The sequence below is a fragment of the Stigmatopora nigra genome, chromosome 17, assembly GCF_051989575.1.
Source record: "Stigmatopora nigra isolate UIUO_SnigA chromosome 17, RoL_Snig_1.1, whole genome shotgun sequence".
NCBI lineage: Eukaryota > Metazoa > Chordata > Actinopteri > Syngnathiformes > Syngnathidae > Stigmatopora > Stigmatopora nigra.
This window is the reverse complement of record NC_135524.1, coordinates 1070245-1087380: the sequence shown is the minus strand read 5'-3', so window position 1 is coordinate 1087380 and position 17136 is coordinate 1070245. Positions and strand designations below refer to the sequence as shown.

Here is a 17136-nt window from a genome sequence, read left to right as displayed (position 1 = left end):
TGTCGATTAGCACATGAATATCCGTCAAAGTGTCACTCTCAGATATTGCAGTTGGCGTTCTCTTGGCAACTAGAACTCACAGACTGCAAAAGAAAAGAACTCCAGTGAGGCCTCAATCTTCAATACATTATTAGGTAGGTGATTTGCTGCCTTCTGGTGGTTAAAATTGAAAACAAAACACACACAAAAAAAAATCATGCATTATTCCTTTATACGTGTGATAAACAGTAGTATCATTTAAATGTGTAGAAGTAAAAAACAAACACCAAAGTGCATGTCATCACCATGTTCATAATGTGCAATACTACTGTATTTTAAAGGATTAAAGCCCAACCAAAGAGTATTTACAGCTTCCCCCACAGATTTTTAGGCATTTTGGGTTCAATTGATTGCTGAAAAATATCCCGATAGCGTGATAAAAACGCATTTAGGCACTATATTTAAATATCGTGATGTCTTTCGGACATTGCTCGGCCACCGTAGTTGCCAAAGCCCCGCCTTAAGGATGTTGACAGCCAATCAGATTTAGTGCAACAACAACGCGCTGAGCACGAACTTCCTGATTTAATTCTTCATGTTTACGTTGTAAAAGAGTGACAATATGAACGTACAACAATCGCCTGGTGATATTGTGGAGAAAAATAAGTCTACTGATCCTAATTTGACACCAATAGCGAGTGAGTTAAAAAGAGGATTGCAGAAAAGGTAAGTCTTTTTCGGGGGCACGTTTGATTGTTGTTTCAATGCGAATTCAATACATGAGTCGCTATTTATTGTAGATTTTTGCTTTATTTATTGTTAATTAGTTCTTTTTGTGACAGTTTAGAGTTGGTTTCTATGTGTTTTTGCTGTGTAGACCTTTGTGGTGTTGTTTGATTTCGGGTAGTACCCCATTAATTTAATAAAGTCGCTTTTTAAATGCAATTTTTTATGATGCGTTCATGAACATCTGTAAAAACTTCTCTCCCTAGAACTCCTTCTTCAAAGTTGAATAAAGTACACTCAAACTTCAAATCACCGGTAGGTAACAACCATAATAAATCTTAAAAACATTGATAGACAGTCTCTTACATGTTTTTCTCTTTTTTTTTAATCACAGGGTCATGTAAACAAAACTTGTAAATTGAGTCTTGAAGAAGAAGTGCAGGATTTGGAGAAAAAGCAAATGCAGCTGGATTCTGAGATTGCACAGCTTGACTTGGAGTGAGTACAGCTGCTTTCAGTCCTTGGAAATTGACTTTAGCACATGTTTTTGCAGCAGGGGACGTCTGCAAAATGATCCAATCATTGTCCTTTTTCCTCTTGGTTCTGGTTGAAATGCTATTTTCTCTTTAGAGGATACAAAATGGAGGAGCTGAACCAACACATTGATATGCTGCACGAGTACAATGACATCAAAGACATTGGACAGGCCCTCCTGGGCAGAATAGGTATGAAAAATGACCGGAAATAACGCTCAGAGCAATAATCTGATGGCTGTATGAATAGGAAATGATTTCATTTCTTACTTTGGAAGAAAATCTAAAAGATGACAAAACTACAGTGATGCAATAGTGGTGAAAGGGGGATTGCGCAATAGGAATATTGCTTAGTATTAAAAGACACATTTTAGCATGTGAAAGTTGAGATAACCTTTGGCTGTATTTATAAAAAGGAGAAAAATACTGGGTAACATTTGGACATATTAGTTACATTTTTAGAGGAAATCGAAGTACATTTGACCGGCGACCAAACGTCCGGCGACCAAATGTCCGGCGACCAAATGTCCGGTCACGCTAAAATGACAGTATAGAAATTACATTAAAAAGTGCTCACAACAAATTGACAATTTTACATCTGTTTACATTGAGGTCATCTTGACTTATTAAAATAAAAACACAATCTTCATGTTTTTCATAACAAATCTTCAATTCTCTTCCAATTGCTATCAAATGAGAAATTATTTGTCTTATTGCCACCAGACACTAAAAACAGTAATTCACCATTTTTGTAGGGCAGGGTAAAAAAAATATTACTATTATACAATCCATTCAGTCAATGGGTTTTTGTGAGGCATTGTAGGCATAGATAAATCATAGTTTTAGTTTGTTATCAGATGATTGTGGTGCCCTGTTTAGAAATAACAAGGTCAAATGACTCCTTGAAAATTCGGAAGTTTGTCTATTTTCAGCCTTGCACTTGCAAACTTTGAATGAATCAACGACACGTGTCGACATCAACCCCAATGCTCTCTCTTTCAATTTTTTGCGCATTGATCATACGATACATTGTTTCCCAATGAGCTCCTCCCCCAACACAAATCACCTCAATAACGACCCTTTTGTATCCAGCTAGAATTTCCATTCACAGTACAATGATCGTCTTTGACAAAACTTGGGCACAATCACCGTCTCTGTTTATTATTTATTCGCGGCCCGCGTTAACGTCAACTCGATTTCATGTGGGCCGGACCATTTTGGATATAATATTTGGATTTACTTCTTTATAAATGGAATAAAAGAACTGGATTAAAAGCCGTTTTTATTTATAGATCTAAAACAATGTTTATTTGAGCTTTTTAAAATATATGTTTAGATTTTACAAAATGATTTTTGAACTAAAAACAAAAAATGGATTAAAAATATTGCAATTATTGATTTAAAAGGAGGAAAACCAGGAAATTTAACTTACATCTACGAAAAGCGTCTATATTGCAAATGCATGTATTTTTTTGACCATAACTTCTGTTGTTTTTGTTCCAGCTGCTCTACGTGGGACCACCACACGAGACCTCTACAGCCACTTTGGTCTGGATTTGGAGGACTGACAGTCAAATGAACAGTTTGTAGGTTTTTTTTTTTTTCGACACTGGTTTTGGTGGCCTTTGGTGATGCTTTGTTTACTACTTTTTGACCTACTTTTTTCCTATATATTCTATTTGGGGCATTACTGTGCCCATATCAGATCTCTGTTAATAATAAAGTTAAATTAATCTTTATCTTTTATCTATTTAGACTTTGGTATCGTTAAAGATAGAACTTTTGATAAGCTGTTCCAAGAATATTAGAGCCTCTACCTGAAATAGGACATTTCAAAGTTACACGAAGGGTAAGTTATTTGCATATTTTGAAATTCCTTAGGTCCCTAAACACTGATCAACTTATTAAAAAAAAAACAAAATTCACATTTTATCATAACATTCCTGGTAAATTCCAAAATAGCAGTAAATCACTTTGCCACAGTAACTGTAACTTTTACAAATTACAAAAAAACAATTCATTTTAATGAATGGAGTGTAGGTTTTTTTTATATATATATAAATGTTTAAATAGACGCATGAACATTTTGAGCGTCGTAAATAAATCATAGGCACGCATAGAGCCGCATTCATTTTGCCCCTTCCAATATGGCTTCCTTGTAGACACGTCTAGTATCTTTTCCTATTGCCCGCTTGTTCCTCGTATATCTGTACAGGTTAGTGACGCATTTAATTTAAACGCACGCGCCCTTAGCAGTGTTCGTTATACTTAAAGTTCTGCATTATATCTTTATTTAATTTAATACCGGGTTCACATTTTTTTGTAGGCGACCATCTGCAGGCAGGCCGCGGCCGCCCCGCATTTCCCTTCCCATCAAGCCCCCTCCCTATCCCCAAGAAATAGCTTGCTCCCGATTGGTCCCCAGCCCTGTCAATCACTACGTTTCCATTCTGCGCTAACGGTAAACCGTCGGCAGTAGGCGGGCCTTAGTTAAGCAAAAGATAAGGTCATTTGCATTATGCGAGCTAAAGCAGCATCTCAGCCGCAATGAAGCTAGAAATCATAACCCCGATGGGCCTAAGGGACGAATGATTATCTTTGGGTCAAAGTCGACTCTCTTATCTAGGGCGATCGGAGTGGAAACGCCGCCTTCTTAACAAGAAGAAGACGAAGAAGAAGAAGACCCCGGGTGCGCGTTTCCGACCATCTCGGCGCGTCTCTTAACGCCGCTATCAAGCGTGTCTTAGGCGGAAAAGGAGGCGATCTACCGGCCGGCAAGCTGGCCTGTAAGCCGATCAACGAGTTTGGCGTCAAGGATTTCTTCATTTCTACATTCTAGGTTGTGATCGGCCCAGGTGAGAGGCTCCTGTCCGTAATGCTGTGTGATTGTAACAAAAGGGCTGGCGTGATGATGACCGCACGCTCGTCCTCTGTCAACCTTGCGGGCGATCGGTGTGTTAAACCCCCCCATTCGATGGCGATTTCATTCGGGAAGGAAAACGGCACATCCGCCGTATTTCTTATTGGTAATTACGCGTGACCAGATATCCCATTTGGACGCATAGTCATGTTAGAGTTGAGGCCCTGTCGTGGAGACGCTTGGTGGCACTTGGTGTCATGACACCAGCATGATGCTAGGAAAGAAGGGAGGGAGAGAACTTTAGAATAAAAGAATGCCATAAGCAATTATTGGTTGTCATTGGACACCTGAGCTGTCAAAACACACCTGAAACCTACCTTGATAGGTAGGTGTGTCCATGAGGGGGTCACAGGAGATGATGTCATGCCAGGGTTACTTAATTAGATGCAAATATTCCCTTGTTTTTGATTTATTTGGAGTGTGTTTTCTCATTGGTTGTGTGTTTGGATATATTTGCAAATGAAGCCTTGGTGTGGGGTTTGAGTGTTTTTTTTAGGTATAACTTGCCTAACTTTGGACTTTTTTGTGGGTAGGAGTACAGGTGAACATCAGATTTGATCAATTTTTAAGTTTTTATTTTTTGACAATAGTAGCTGCTTGTGTGTTTAGATATTTGAAAATGGAGCCTTGATTTGGTTATTTTTAGGTATAACTTGCCCAACTTTGGACTTTTTTTGTGGTTAGGTGCAATTTCATAGCACAGGTTAACATCAGTTTTGATCCATTTTTAAGTCATTTTTTTTTACCCACAGGAAAACTAGGAAAACTGTTTTTTTAGTTCCAGAAACAAAACTGTCACAATTAATGACAGGCAAATGTGATAGTTATCACATTTACTATATATAGTTGCAAAAATACTTATGGGTCCGTTTTTTGAGCTAAAAAATTGATAAATATATGTATGTTTTTTTGCAGGATGTTGCGTCTAACGTGTTGCTCAGCTCTGCTGTTGGTCCTGAGGATTCTACTGGGCCTGCCGTGGTTCCAAGTCGTACTCGCCCTTCTCATTTTCTACCTGGGAAGCGGAGGATGGCGCTTTCTACGCATTTTCGCCAAAACCATCGGCCGAGACTTGCAGTAAGTATAAATGAAGTATCCTACAAGTACCTTGTAATACAAGCTTGGCTAATGCTAAATTATGTGCTATTTTTGCTGTTTTTTAGTGCTGCAGTAGTGCTCTTGCGGGTCAAGATGAACGTAAAACGCCACTTACGGGAGAAGAATACCATCCCTGCCATTTTTGCCGAGACGCTGCGTCGTCACGCCAACAAACCGGCGCTGATTTTCGAAGGCACGGGCGAGACGTGGACTTTCCGGCAATTAGACGAGTACTCAAACAAAGTGGCCAATCTGCTGCTTCAGCGTGGCTTTAAAGTAAGTACAATAATCTATCATTTTAAAATGCCTGCCTGTCAGATCATGTCGTCTTATTTTTGTTGTTTTCTTTCTTAGGAAGGGGACGTGGTGGCCATTTTTATGGAGAATAGGTCGCAGTATGTGGGTCTGTGGCTGGGCATGGCGAAAATCGGAGTGGAGGCAGCGCTGATCAACTTTAATTTGAGATTCGAGGCTTTGGTGCATTGTGTGACTATTTCCAATGCTAAAGCTGTGGTGTTTGGATCTGAGTTGACGGAAGGTAATTCATTTTGTTTTATAGGGAGGTGGAAAAATCATCATTTTGGACAGCCATATTGTTTGGAAATGTGTCAGACTTGGGTTGGTTTGTGGGCCGCTTTAATGTCAACTTTATTTCACGTGGGCTGGACTATTTTAGATATAATATTTAGATTTTTTTTTAGAAATGGATTAAAAGCCCTGGATATTCAGTGTTTTTGTAGATCTAAAACAATGTTTATTTTAGCTTTTTTATATATTTTTAGATTTTACAAAATGATTTTTGACCTAAAAACAGAAAAAATTGATAAAAAAATTACAATTATTGATTTAAAAAAGGGGGAAATCAGGAAATTTAATATACATCTATACTATGCATTTGAATTTGATCCTAAAACAGAAAGTTGGCATTCATCATTTACTTTCCCGGGCCGCACAAAATGATACAGCGGGCCAGATTTGGCCCCTGGGCCGCCACTTTGACACATCTGTGTTAAAATCTAAGTCCAAACACATGATGAGGTTTTAAAATGAAATCCCCCTCTTTTTCCCTTTAGCTGTGTCTGAGGTCCACATTTCAATGGGCAAGACAGTGCAAATATTCTGTTCCGGAGACTGGGACCCCAAACGGGTACCGCAGGGAACCGAATGCCTGGAGCCCCTGCTGGCAGCCGCTCCTTCGCACATGCCCAGTCGACCACAACGCACTTTCACGGGTACGTACATTTCACCTTCCACCTGCAAATTCCCAGTCAGTGACACATTAGTTCAATTCAGATGCAATATATTCGCAAAAATCCACTTTTTAATTGCCCATTTCTAGAATAAGGTTTTTAATTTCTGGTCTAAAACTAGTTTTAACCAATGCCATAAATTGTACTTCAATAAATATTTTATTTTAGTCCTAGAACAAATCCATTAAATCAATACCACACTTTTTTAATGATCAATTTATGACTCCCTATCTGCTTTTTGTTATCTAACACATTATTTACATTAATTACTATTACAAACAAAAAGGCCGTATAACAAAAATATGCAAACAAAACTTAACTTACCATAATGAGACTCATTCATCAATGTTAAACTACCACCAGTCAACAAATTATTATTATCATCATTACACTGCCAGGTGTGCAAGCCATTTAATGTCTTGTCCAATCAAATAAAGCAACCAGCAATTGTTTTCCAGATCGCCTCTTCTACATTTACACGTCAGGAACCACTGGGATGCCCAAAGCGGCCATTGTTGTGCACAGCAGGTAGGAAGCCAGCAAGTTAGCATGCTGAGACCGCCACAGGCTAATTTCCTGATGCCCCTAAACAAAGAATGCTAGTTTTAACCTCACTTTTGAAATTTCTGTGGTTCCAGGTACTACCGAATGGCTGCTCTGGTCTATTACGGCTTCAGGATGACATCAGATGACGTCTTATATGACTGCCTTCCTCTCTACCACTCGGCAGGTGAGTACTAATACTATACTGTACTTTATAGGAGATGATATACAAAAGGGTGCTTGACGTTTGAAGGACTGAAAAACTTTTTTTACTTCAAAAAGTACTTAAAAGGTCTCAAAAAGATGGAAGAAAGAATATTAATGGGCAACTCAATCCAAATTTTAATGAAATTAAACAAAAATATAGTCTCAAAACTTTAAAGTGATGGATGTAATCCAATTTTTTATTCTTAGAAAATAAATCCCTTTTTTTAACTAGTTCTACAATGTCTTCTGTGTCTGTTTTGCAAGGAAATTTCCCAAAATAAAGTTCTAATCTGATCTGATCTAATCTACTTTATACAATGCCTAATTTTTAATTTAAATTAGATTATATTAGAACTATATTTAATCCGGTATTCAGGAAATTTCTTAGTTGCAATAGCAAGACAGACATAAGACACAGAAAACATTGTAGAACTAGTTTAAAAAAACTGGAGCTACACACAAGAAGTCCACCAGATCGCGACCTTCTGCAGACTGGGTTATATATCTCACAGCATCATAATAAATGACTCTAATGCACATTTTTTTTATCGACAGGTAACATAGTGGGAGTGGGCCAGTGTATCATCCACGGCATGACTGTTGTCATCAGAAAGAAGTTTTCCGCCTCGCGTTTCTGGGACGACTGCGCCAAATACAATTGCACCGTAAGCTAAAAAAACAAATCATGACTTTTCCTCTTCATATTTCATATTTTAACCTGCATTTCTCATCTCTCTGTGCGTCAGATTGTGCAATATATCGGTGAAATTTGCCGCTATCTCCTCAACCAACCCATCCGAGATATGGAGAAACAACACCGGGTTCGAATGGCGTTGGGTAACGGTCTCCGTCAGTCCATATGGGAGGAATTCATGACACGCTACAACATTCCACAAATTGCCGAATTCTACGGGGCGACCGAGTGCAACTGCAGTTTAGGGAACTTTGATAACAAGGTAGGTTGTTTATTTAACTTGATGGGTGAACATTTCCTCAAAATTACTTGTTATTTCTCGTTGTTTTTGCACAGGTGGGCGCTTGTGGCTTCAACAGTCAGATTTTACCCTTCATCTACCCCATCCGACTAGTGAGGGTTGATGAAGAGACTATGGAGCTGATCCGAGGACCAGATGGTGTTTGTATTCCATGTAAACCCGGTAAGAAGTATATATTTTTTTATTATTACTTTTATTTACCATATTTTCTTGCATATTAGCCACCTCTGTGTATAAGTCGCACCCTTAAAATGGCCTTAAAATGGTTGAATTTGACAATTTCTCTCGTATAAGCTGACCCCCGATTCACAATTTTCAACTAATATTTGTAGTTTTTAATAGGGAGTACAAATGTGGTACTTTGAAGGGAAAATCTTAAAATAAATCATCTTCTATCATCTTTCTATATCAAGTCTAATTTATGCACATATAAGCCTCACCCTCCATTCAGTCATAATTTTTTTGCAAAAAATACAGCTTATATGCAAAAAAATATGATATGTGACAATGTATGATCTTATATTAACCATATGTAGCAATCCATGACGTCCTAACTAAAGTATATGTCTCCTTAGGTGAGCCTGGTCAGCTAGTGGGCCGGATCATTCAAAATGACCCACTCCGTAGATTTGATGGCTACGTCAACCAATCGGCGACGAGCAAGAAAATTGCTCATAGTGTCTTTAAAAAGGGAGATACTGCTTACCTATCTGGTAAGTGGATATTCTTGTATTTTTAAGTCTATGAATGGAATGTATGATTGACATGTGACATCCTCTTGCCAGGTGATGTGTTGATCATGGATGAGTGCGGCCACATGTACTTTAAGGACAGAACGGGGGACACTTTCCGTTGGAAAGGAGAAAATGTCTCCACCACGGAAGTGGAAGGGACCCTCAGTAGGCTCCTTGACATGAAAGACGTGGTGGTCTATGGGGTGGAAGTACCTGGTAAAGTATAGAATGTAAAAGTATGGTAATAGTTGACTTGGTAGGAAGATGTTTTGATTTTTTTTTTTGTATGACTTTTAGGTGCAGAAGGGAAGGCCGGCATGGCTGCCATTGCGGACCCGAACCATACCTCGGATTTGGAGAAATTTGTGAAGGATTTGGATAAAGCGCTTCCTCCTTACGCTAGGCCGATTTTCCTTCGATTTCTTCCAGAAGTCAACAAGACTGGTAAGAACTGATATTTATTCCGGTTCATCTTTTTCTTTAGGATTAAATGTAGTGTATTTTCACGACTATAAGGCGCACTTAAAAGTCAGAAATTTTCTCTAAAATAGACAGGGCGCCTTATAATCCAGTGCGCTTTATATATGGAAAAAAAATTAAAATGTTTCATTCGTTGAGGGTGCGACTTATAATGCAGTGCGCCTTATAGTCATATACATATTTTCACTACTATAAGGCGCACTTAAAAGTCTTAAATTTCCTCCAAAATTGACAGGGCGACTTATAATCCAGTGTGCTTTATATATGAATGCATTTTTTAAATGTCTCATTCAATGAGGGTGCGCCTTATAATGCAGTGCGCCTTATATATGGGAAAACACTGTATTGACACTTATCTCCTCTTATCTCAGGAACGTTCAAGTTCCAAAAGACGGAGCTCCGACGAGACGGCTTTGACCCCCGAGTGGTATCGGACAAACTATACTTCCTGGATTCAAGTAGAGGGCGGTATGTTCAGATCAACGAGGAGCTTTACCACTCCATACGTTCAGGGAAACATAAATTGTGATATCGCAGCTTCCGTCGACATAACGCGCTCACGAATGGTCGCAAATGAAAATTCAAGCACTTCCGTGCGACCAAGATGGAAAAATCGCAGGAAAGGAAACAGCCACACACATCCCCCTACAGTCCTTTTTTGGTTGTTTTTTTGCGGATTGCAAGCATATACAAGCTTCATCCCTCACTGAAGTTTCCATGGCAACCCTTCAGGCTACCTCAATTAATACACATGCGCGTATACACACATATGGCGGTACAAATCCTAGTAGTAACCGGATATCTCTGGTAGCTTGAAGAAGAACCGCAAACGTAATGGTTTGTTTTTGCTGGAAACCGACCCCAAAAAGTTCCCAAAAAAAGCCACCCAGAACGATTGCGATCCAGAGTTGTCGTCTTCTTGGATTTTGTCGGAAAAAAATTGCACGGTTAGCCAACACTGACTCAGCTTTTCGAATGCGTTTCAATTTAAGACGGCGGAAAAAACACGTGGAAAAGACATTAAAAAAAAGGACTTGTGTGGAAATGAAGGTCTGCTGGAACCATGCGAGATTTGCCAGAAAATGGAAGACAAAAAAAAAAAACGCCTCACTGGAGCTGATGTGAATCAAAGCTTTTTCTTTTCAAATTTCAATTGCACCAAATATATTACGTTTGTTTACATATTTAAGCAAAGGTGGAAGTTATTTATGTTAGGCGAAGCCATCAAACACCTTTTTTTTCACTCGAGCTTTATTTATATTTAAAGTTGTTTGGCAAAAAGTGCATCCATCAGGTTTCTCTTATTTCAAAGAAGGGAGAATCCGAACACTGAAAATAGAATAAAAGTACTATAATTAAACCTTAGAATTGCAAAATATCCAATTTTTTTGGCACCATACCACCAATAATTGTAGAATAACATATGTTAAGCAGAAAAGAATGCTTTTGAAAATGCTTTTTAATCCATATTCCATTGAATTTCACAACAAAATAAACTAATTAATATTCAAACAAAATTGGATGCCTGCAAAACATTGCTAAAAAAGAACATAGACATGCATGCAAACCCATTTCAACAAATGTTAAGCAATATGTTAAGCATTAAAATTTGGCAACATAGCATGCTAAGTGTTGCGTATTGAAATGTTTTGCAATTTTTATTCAAAAACTATCTTTTTTTGCAGTGTAATCATGGTTAAAAAGCATTTTCCAATCATTTTATTCTCTATTTTGCGGCTTTTTTCAGGGTAAAAAAACAAAAACAGTTCAGTCGAGTCGAAAAAGATCCAAAGAAGGGAAAACTAGAACACTCCATACTTTTTAGTTTATTTTTGTTTGCGTAATTATTTGTCTATGAGGCATAAATGGGCGTCTTTAAAATATATAGCTGAGCACTGTGCCTTACTGTGATTGACAGGCCCCGGTAAACACTGGCATACGTAATATAGGACACTTCTCAAAGTTACTTTTGTCATATTATTATTTTTTTAAGTTATTCATCCCTCCGTCTTCAAGTTCCAAACTTGCCGTTTGAATGCAAGATTCAATTGACCGTATTTTCAGGTACATAAGGCGCACCGTCAATGAATGACATTATTTTTTTCCCATATATATTAAGCACACTGGATCATAAGTCGCCCTTATTATTGAAATATTTTAAGTGCGCCTTATAGTCGTGAAAATACGGTCATTTTAACCTCCTGGCTTCCCTTATTGGAAGCGGGAATGACCAAAAAAAAACATCCTTTGTTTTCTTTTGCTTTTTAAACATTGCTCCACTCATTACTTGGCCCAAAAATTCTTTTTTTTGACATTCTCGCTACCGCAAGAATTGAGAAATATTTTGCAACAATGACGAGAAACCAAATTTGGGTTCAAACATCAGATGACTGTTGTGAAAGAACCTTTAAAAACTTTTTTTGGGTCAAAAATAGCTGCTTATTTGTTCCTAGTACCTTTTTTTGAGCAGTTCTCCAATTTTTTTGACCACAAATGATCTTAAACAACAAAAAAACATTCTAAGACCCCGATTTTTGTCTCTTGGGGACATGTGAGGGCTGTTAATGATGCTTCCAAGTGTCCAATTTGTGGACCGACTTTGTGGCGCGTGACTAAACGGCACTTTGACTGAAATGGATTTTTGCGTTTTTTTGCATTTTTTTTTTGCAGCCCTAAATTATTTGACGTGTATTTTCATTAATCTTTTTTTGTATCGTCCATGTGAAACCTTTAAGATGTGTTTTATTTTGCTGAGTGGAAGACAATCTGATGTCAATATTAAGTCAAATCCTTTAAATTGGTTGAAATTGGCGACTTTCAAAATTGACTTTTTTTGTCCAAAATGGACATTTCTTTTCCATTTTTTTTATTTGTAATTCTTTAATTTAATGCTCATGTTATGATTTGCAGTCCAACAGGTTTTTGTGCAAATTTATTATAAATTTTTGGCCTTTTTATAGTTAAAAAAACCCATTTTTTTACTGAAAAATGTTTTTTTGCTCCCATGTTTAATTTAATAAGCATATCTATACCATGTTTAATTGTAAGTCCCATGGGTAGTTAATTTCATACAAAAAAATGACAAAAATATTTATTCCATCAAAGTACATCCCTTTTTATTTCATTCAAAAAACGTAAGGTAAATTCACATAAATTAACGACAAATGTCATTCGCCCTTCAAATCATTGCGTCTTGTTTTGTTGATTTTGTCAAAACTAAAAAATTAACATGATCTCAAAGGGAATTTGACTAAATCCATCAAAAAATGATCAAATAGCCGTCGCACTATTGTCTTTCCTTTCGCCCCAAAAAGTCTTTGTTCGGTACAACCTTACTTGATTTATTGCACTTTTTTTTTTCTCTCTTCTGTCCACTGACAACATCAAAAGATGTTCCAAAAAAAGGCAAAAAATGACTTTGTATTCATGTTTTCAAGCTTCTATTTGTTTTGATTTGAAATATTGTCTCTGCACAAGTGGCAGCTCGCAAATAATGCAGTGTGTGTGGGATAGAAATGGGGTGAGTGTGTGTAACATACACTCACACACACACATGGGTGGATCTACTGTATAATTGAATAGAAGAAGTCTGTGAGTTCTAAGCAAATGAGAAAAGCTGTCCTGAAAATGGAAAAATCCTGAATAAAAAATATTCAAATTGCTGAAAGCAGTAGTGCTCGTTGAACTTGCATTACGGTTAAAAAAAATGGCTAAAATTTCCAGTTATTATGAATGGTAGATGTTTTATTTAAGTGTTAATAATGTTTTGAATAGTATTTGAAGCATGTTTTAATCTTATTTGTATGTTTTATGGTATTGTTTTGGAATGAAATGATTATTTAGGGAAGGTAACAGTGAAAAAATTCCAAATTATTTGACATTTTTTAAGACTCCCGAACCATTTTAGATATAATATATAATTATTTTTAATAAATGGACCCCAGGCCGCCTTTTTGACACACTTCACCTAGCTCATGTCAAAAGTTGATGATTTAAACATCTTTAACCTTGTCCTTTTTTGTCTCCTCCCATTTGTAAACCTTTCAACCTCAAGTAGGAGACCCAAGCGAGCAAGCCCTCGTATGCTGAAATCAAGACGTTTTGTACTTGTGAGGTCCCCAAATGAACTTCAGCTGATTCTCCAAACCGCAGAGGCATGATTTACTTATTGGCCACTCAATTTATCAAAGCCAGACGCTTGTTTTGGCTCCCCCAACGCTCGCAAACCGCCGCCGGCTCCCCATTGGCCGAGCTGGCGGTGGGCGGAGCGCGTGACATAAAACAAATATTGCTGGGGACGGAGTTGAAGTCCACTTGGATTCCCCTCACCCGCTTGTGTGTGTGTCTTTTTTTGCAGGCTTTTTCTCTCTCTCTCTCTCTAACTGCATTCTTTTTGTTTTGGGCCTCCACTCCACGTCCGCCATGAGGAACGCTGTTGTGGTGGCCGTTGCCATGGTGATGTTGTGTACATCGATGGCGCACACTGATGTGAGGCCCCAGAGGGATTTCAACTTGCAAAGGGTATGTATTTTTTGTACTTTTTGTGTTCATTTTGAGTTAAGCATGTTTTTATTTTTGTTTAATACAGTTTATAATGTAAATACGTGTGAAACCAGTCTTCTTTAAGGCTGCTTTAAGGTCAACTTAAGTTCACATTGGCTGGACCATTTTTGATATAATATTTAGATTTTTTTATTTTTATAAATGGATTAAAAGAAGTGGATTAAAAGCCCTGAATATTCAGTTTTTTATAAAGATCTATAACAATGTTTATTTTAGCTTTTTTAATAGATTTTTAGATTTTACAAAATGATTTTTGAACTAAAACACAGAAAAATGGATTAAAAAATGACAATGATTGATTTAAAAAGAGAAAAATCAGGAAATTGAATATACATCTATACTCTTCATTTTAATTTGATCCTAAAACAGAAAGTCATTTACTTTCTCGGGCCACACAAAATGACTCGGCAGCCCAGAGTTGGCCCCCGTGCCGCCACTTTGACACCTGTGACCTATAGTATGCTTCATGATTTTTTTTTAAATTCTAATATATGTACAAAAATACAAAATAGACAAAGTATCATACATAAACAACAAATTATTTTCATTTAATTCATGCAGTAATGATTGAGTATACCAACTCTATATACATATCAATTTTCTTATCCTCCTGCAGTTCGCAGGGGTGCCGGTTCCCTTCCCAGTAAAGGCACACCATCAACTATTTACCAACCAGACAAACAACTCTATTTTTCCAATTTATATTCCCAATCACCCAAAAACTGATTCTTTAGGAACACACAATCGAACCAAATGACCAATAGAAAACCCACCCATACTTGGACAGAACAACAAATAGCATAACCCACCAACTATTGACTTTCCTAGCACACCTTGCACACTTTCCCCTCTTATCTACGTTGCCATTTCCCAGTAGTAAATGACTCAATGTGTGTTTAGTTTGCAGGTAGGTGGTTCCGAGTGGGTCTGGCATACGACTCAGTCAGCTTTGTCCCATACAGAGACAAAGTTAAGGCCTCCCTTGGTGTTGTCAGCGCGCAAGCTAATGGCAACGTTAACCTCACAATGTGGGATGCCACGTAAGTGCCACAAAAAAATCGCAAAGACGCTATAAACACCCACAAAAACGCCATATTGTGATAACATTTGTTGATTTTCAGACCCGCAGGGTGTCGCAGTAAAACGTACTACTACGAAAAGACCAATGTCCCGGGACAGTTCACCTACTTCAGTACACGTGAGTTATTATTTTTTATTATGATTATTATGTTTATGGTGCAAAAATTGTTGATTTTTAGGTCATAATATGGTGAAGGACATCACTGTGGTGGAGACAAACTACAGCGAGTTCGCTTTGGTGCTTAAACATAAAGTTTTTCATCGAGAGTACACCCAGGTGGCGCTATACGGTATTATTATTATTTTTTTAAGAGCACGGTGGAGTACGTGGATGTCGTTTTGTCTCGTAAACTTGGCGTCTTCTGATAGGTCGCACGCAGAGGTTGAGAGCGGAAATCATTCAGAAGTTTAAAGCTTTTGCTGCACTGAGAGGATTTCCAAGAGAGGCCATTCTCACTCCCCCGCCAGCAGGTAGGCCAAAATATTATAATTATATTCAATGCTTTTGGTTTCAGATCTTTGTCAAAATGGATGAAATAGTTGTTTCTTCATGCACTTTAATATTGTTAATACACAGTGCATGGTAGGCTAGGTTAGATGAGATTTTTTGGGGGGAAGGGGAGAGTGGTGATCCTGGGTAGCCACTGCAGGTAGATTCAGCTTTTTGCTTCACAGAAAGAGTTGAAGTAACGGGGGTTGGGATGAAGTGACGGGCAGGTGACTTATATCAACTGATTGCACTCGTAGGACACTAGTATTGTGGAAAGATATCTCCCTTGACTTACTGCAGACATGCCAAATTCATAAAAGTAGTACACAAACTAAGAAAATACACAAAAGTGGGCTCAAAATATTACTAGTGATATTTAACATTTATTGTTTTCCCCTCTAAGGGTTTTTAACTGGAGCAAAGTTCCCCTTATGAAAGATTGATTATTACCCTAGTACTTAAAAACGTTACACATCAAAAATTGAAGTGCATTTGGTTGTCTCTTAATTGGTTGTTAAGGTTAGATTCAGGGGGGATGGGCAGAGGCATCCTGAAGTAAGCCACTGAAGGTAGATTCAGCTTTTTGTTTCTCACACAGAGTTGAAGTAACGGGGGTTGGGATGTAATGACGAGCAGCTTTCTTGTATCAACTGATTGCATGTGCAACATACAATATTTGTGCAAAGTGACTTACTGTGGGGGTTTTCAAACTTGTTTTGCTCCAAGATCTACTTTTCAAGCAGTTAACACCCTACCACCTAAACATATATTTTTTTACAGGCCACTGACAAAGCTCAACAAGTATTTATGTTGATTTATACCTGGCATTAGACTCTATCCATTAAAATGTCATACGTTCTACATATTTTAAGAGAGAGGGAAATATAGGGAGGCTTTTTAGGGTACTTTACTTCAAATTTAAGAGTATATACCACCAAAGTGTACTCTTATGTAGACATTAATTAAGATATGCATTGTTATGACATTTCTTAATGTATTTTTTTTCTTTCTGACCTACAGATAACTGCCCCCCATCGCCATCTGGATAAGTAAGTTAAATTCATATTTATCACACAAAAAATACATTAATTAAAATAAATAACTTTAAGTTTAACATTTTACAGGTTTCTTATATTCCATCCTCTGGCCATTAGGTATTGTAAATGTCTGTTATTGAACAATTATCCAACTATAATGATGATAAAATAACATTTATATTTGAAAATAATACACTTCTATAGCATAGTCGATTTTTGTTTTGCAGTATTATTCCTATTACATTGAAACTTTATTTTTCTTATATTTTTTTGCTATGTAATGAATATATTGTAGTGAAATAGATGTATCTGTCATTATTTATCTGCTAATTCACATTGCGAAATAAAATAAAATTAGAAACAATAACAGCAACCTATTTTAAATATTTATCTGATTTTATTTTATTTTTCTATTCCCTACACATGAAGACACCAAACTAAAAGATTTGTCTTATTCCCTGACAAATAAAATCCTCAAATAAACCCACACAATTTAATCAT

General features: G+C 37.3%; 3 protein-coding genes across 3 annotated transcripts; all 3 read left to right on the top strand.

Moving 5' to 3' along the window:
* The first annotated feature begins 543 nt into the window (after window positions 1–543).
* On the top strand, window positions 544–3981 carry swi5 (SWI5 homologous recombination repair protein). The gene is made up of 6 exons (XM_077737310.1): window positions 544–705; window positions 972–1020; window positions 1100–1203; window positions 1336–1430; window positions 2742–2824; window positions 3865–3981. Exons 1-5 carry the CDS (start codon window positions 602–604, stop codon window positions 2804–2806), a joined length of 417 nt encoding a protein of 138 aa, XP_077593436.1. The 5' UTR covers window positions 544–601; the 3' UTR covers window positions 2807–2824; window positions 3865–3981.
* On the top strand, window positions 3714–10825 carry slc27a4 (solute carrier family 27 member 4). Its single transcript, XM_077737309.1, has 14 exons — window positions 3714–4093; window positions 5074–5235; window positions 5322–5532; window positions 5611–5794; window positions 6330–6488; window positions 6965–7034; window positions 7145–7236; window positions 7812–7921; window positions 8003–8212; window positions 8287–8413; window positions 8827–8964; window positions 9037–9201; window positions 9283–9429; window positions 9837–10825. The coding sequence occupies exons 2-14, from the start codon at window positions 5075–5077 to the stop codon at window positions 9992–9994; spliced, it is 1932 nt and encodes a 643-aa protein (XP_077593435.1). The 5' UTR covers window positions 3714–4093; window position 5074; the 3' UTR covers window positions 9995–10825.
* Window positions 10826–13794: 2969 nt separating this feature from the next.
* On the top strand, window positions 13795–17008 carry ptgdsa (prostaglandin D2 synthase a). Its single transcript, XM_077738100.1, has 7 exons — window positions 13795–13986; window positions 14929–15068; window positions 15150–15226; window positions 15288–15398; window positions 15478–15579; window positions 16619–16647; window positions 16723–17008. Exons 1-6 carry the CDS (start codon window positions 13888–13890, stop codon window positions 16645–16647), a joined length of 558 nt encoding a protein of 185 aa, XP_077594226.1. The 5' UTR covers window positions 13795–13887; the 3' UTR covers window positions 16723–17008.
* Window positions 17009–17136: the final 128 nt, after the last annotated feature.

Bases quoted from the DNA above. Each gene is read 5' to 3' on its own strand.
- swi5 (XM_077737310.1), top strand. From the start codon at position 602: ATGAACGTACAACAATCGCCTGGTGATATTGTGGAGAAAAATAAGTCT. The intron at 706-971 runs GTAAGTCTTTTT...TTCTCTCCCTAG, and splicing joins AAAAGAGGATTGCAGAAAAG to AACTCCTTCTTCAAAGTTGA. The intron at 1,021-1,099 runs GTAGGTAACAAC...TTTTAATCACAG, and splicing joins ACTCAAACTTCAAATCACCG to GGTCATGTAAACAAAACTTG.
- slc27a4 (XM_077737309.1), top strand. From the start codon at position 5,075: ATGTTGCGTCTAACGTGTTGCTCAGCTCTGCTGTTGGTCCTGAGGATT. The intron at 6,489-6,964 runs GTACGTACATTT...ATTGTTTTCCAG, and splicing joins ACCACAACGCACTTTCACGG to ATCGCCTCTTCTACATTTAC. The intron at 7,035-7,144 runs GTAGGAAGCCAG...CTGTGGTTCCAG, and splicing joins GCCATTGTTGTGCACAGCAG to GTACTACCGAATGGCTGCTC.
- ptgdsa (XM_077738100.1), top strand. From the start codon at position 13,888: ATGAGGAACGCTGTTGTGGTGGCCGTTGCCATGGTGATGTTGTGTACA. The intron at 13,987-14,928 runs GTATGTATTTTT...ATGTGTGTTTAG, and splicing joins GGGATTTCAACTTGCAAAGG to TTTGCAGGTAGGTGGTTCCG. The intron at 15,580-16,618 runs GTAGGCCAAAAT...TCTGACCTACAG, and splicing joins TCTCACTCCCCCGCCAGCAG to ATAACTGCCCCCCATCGCCA.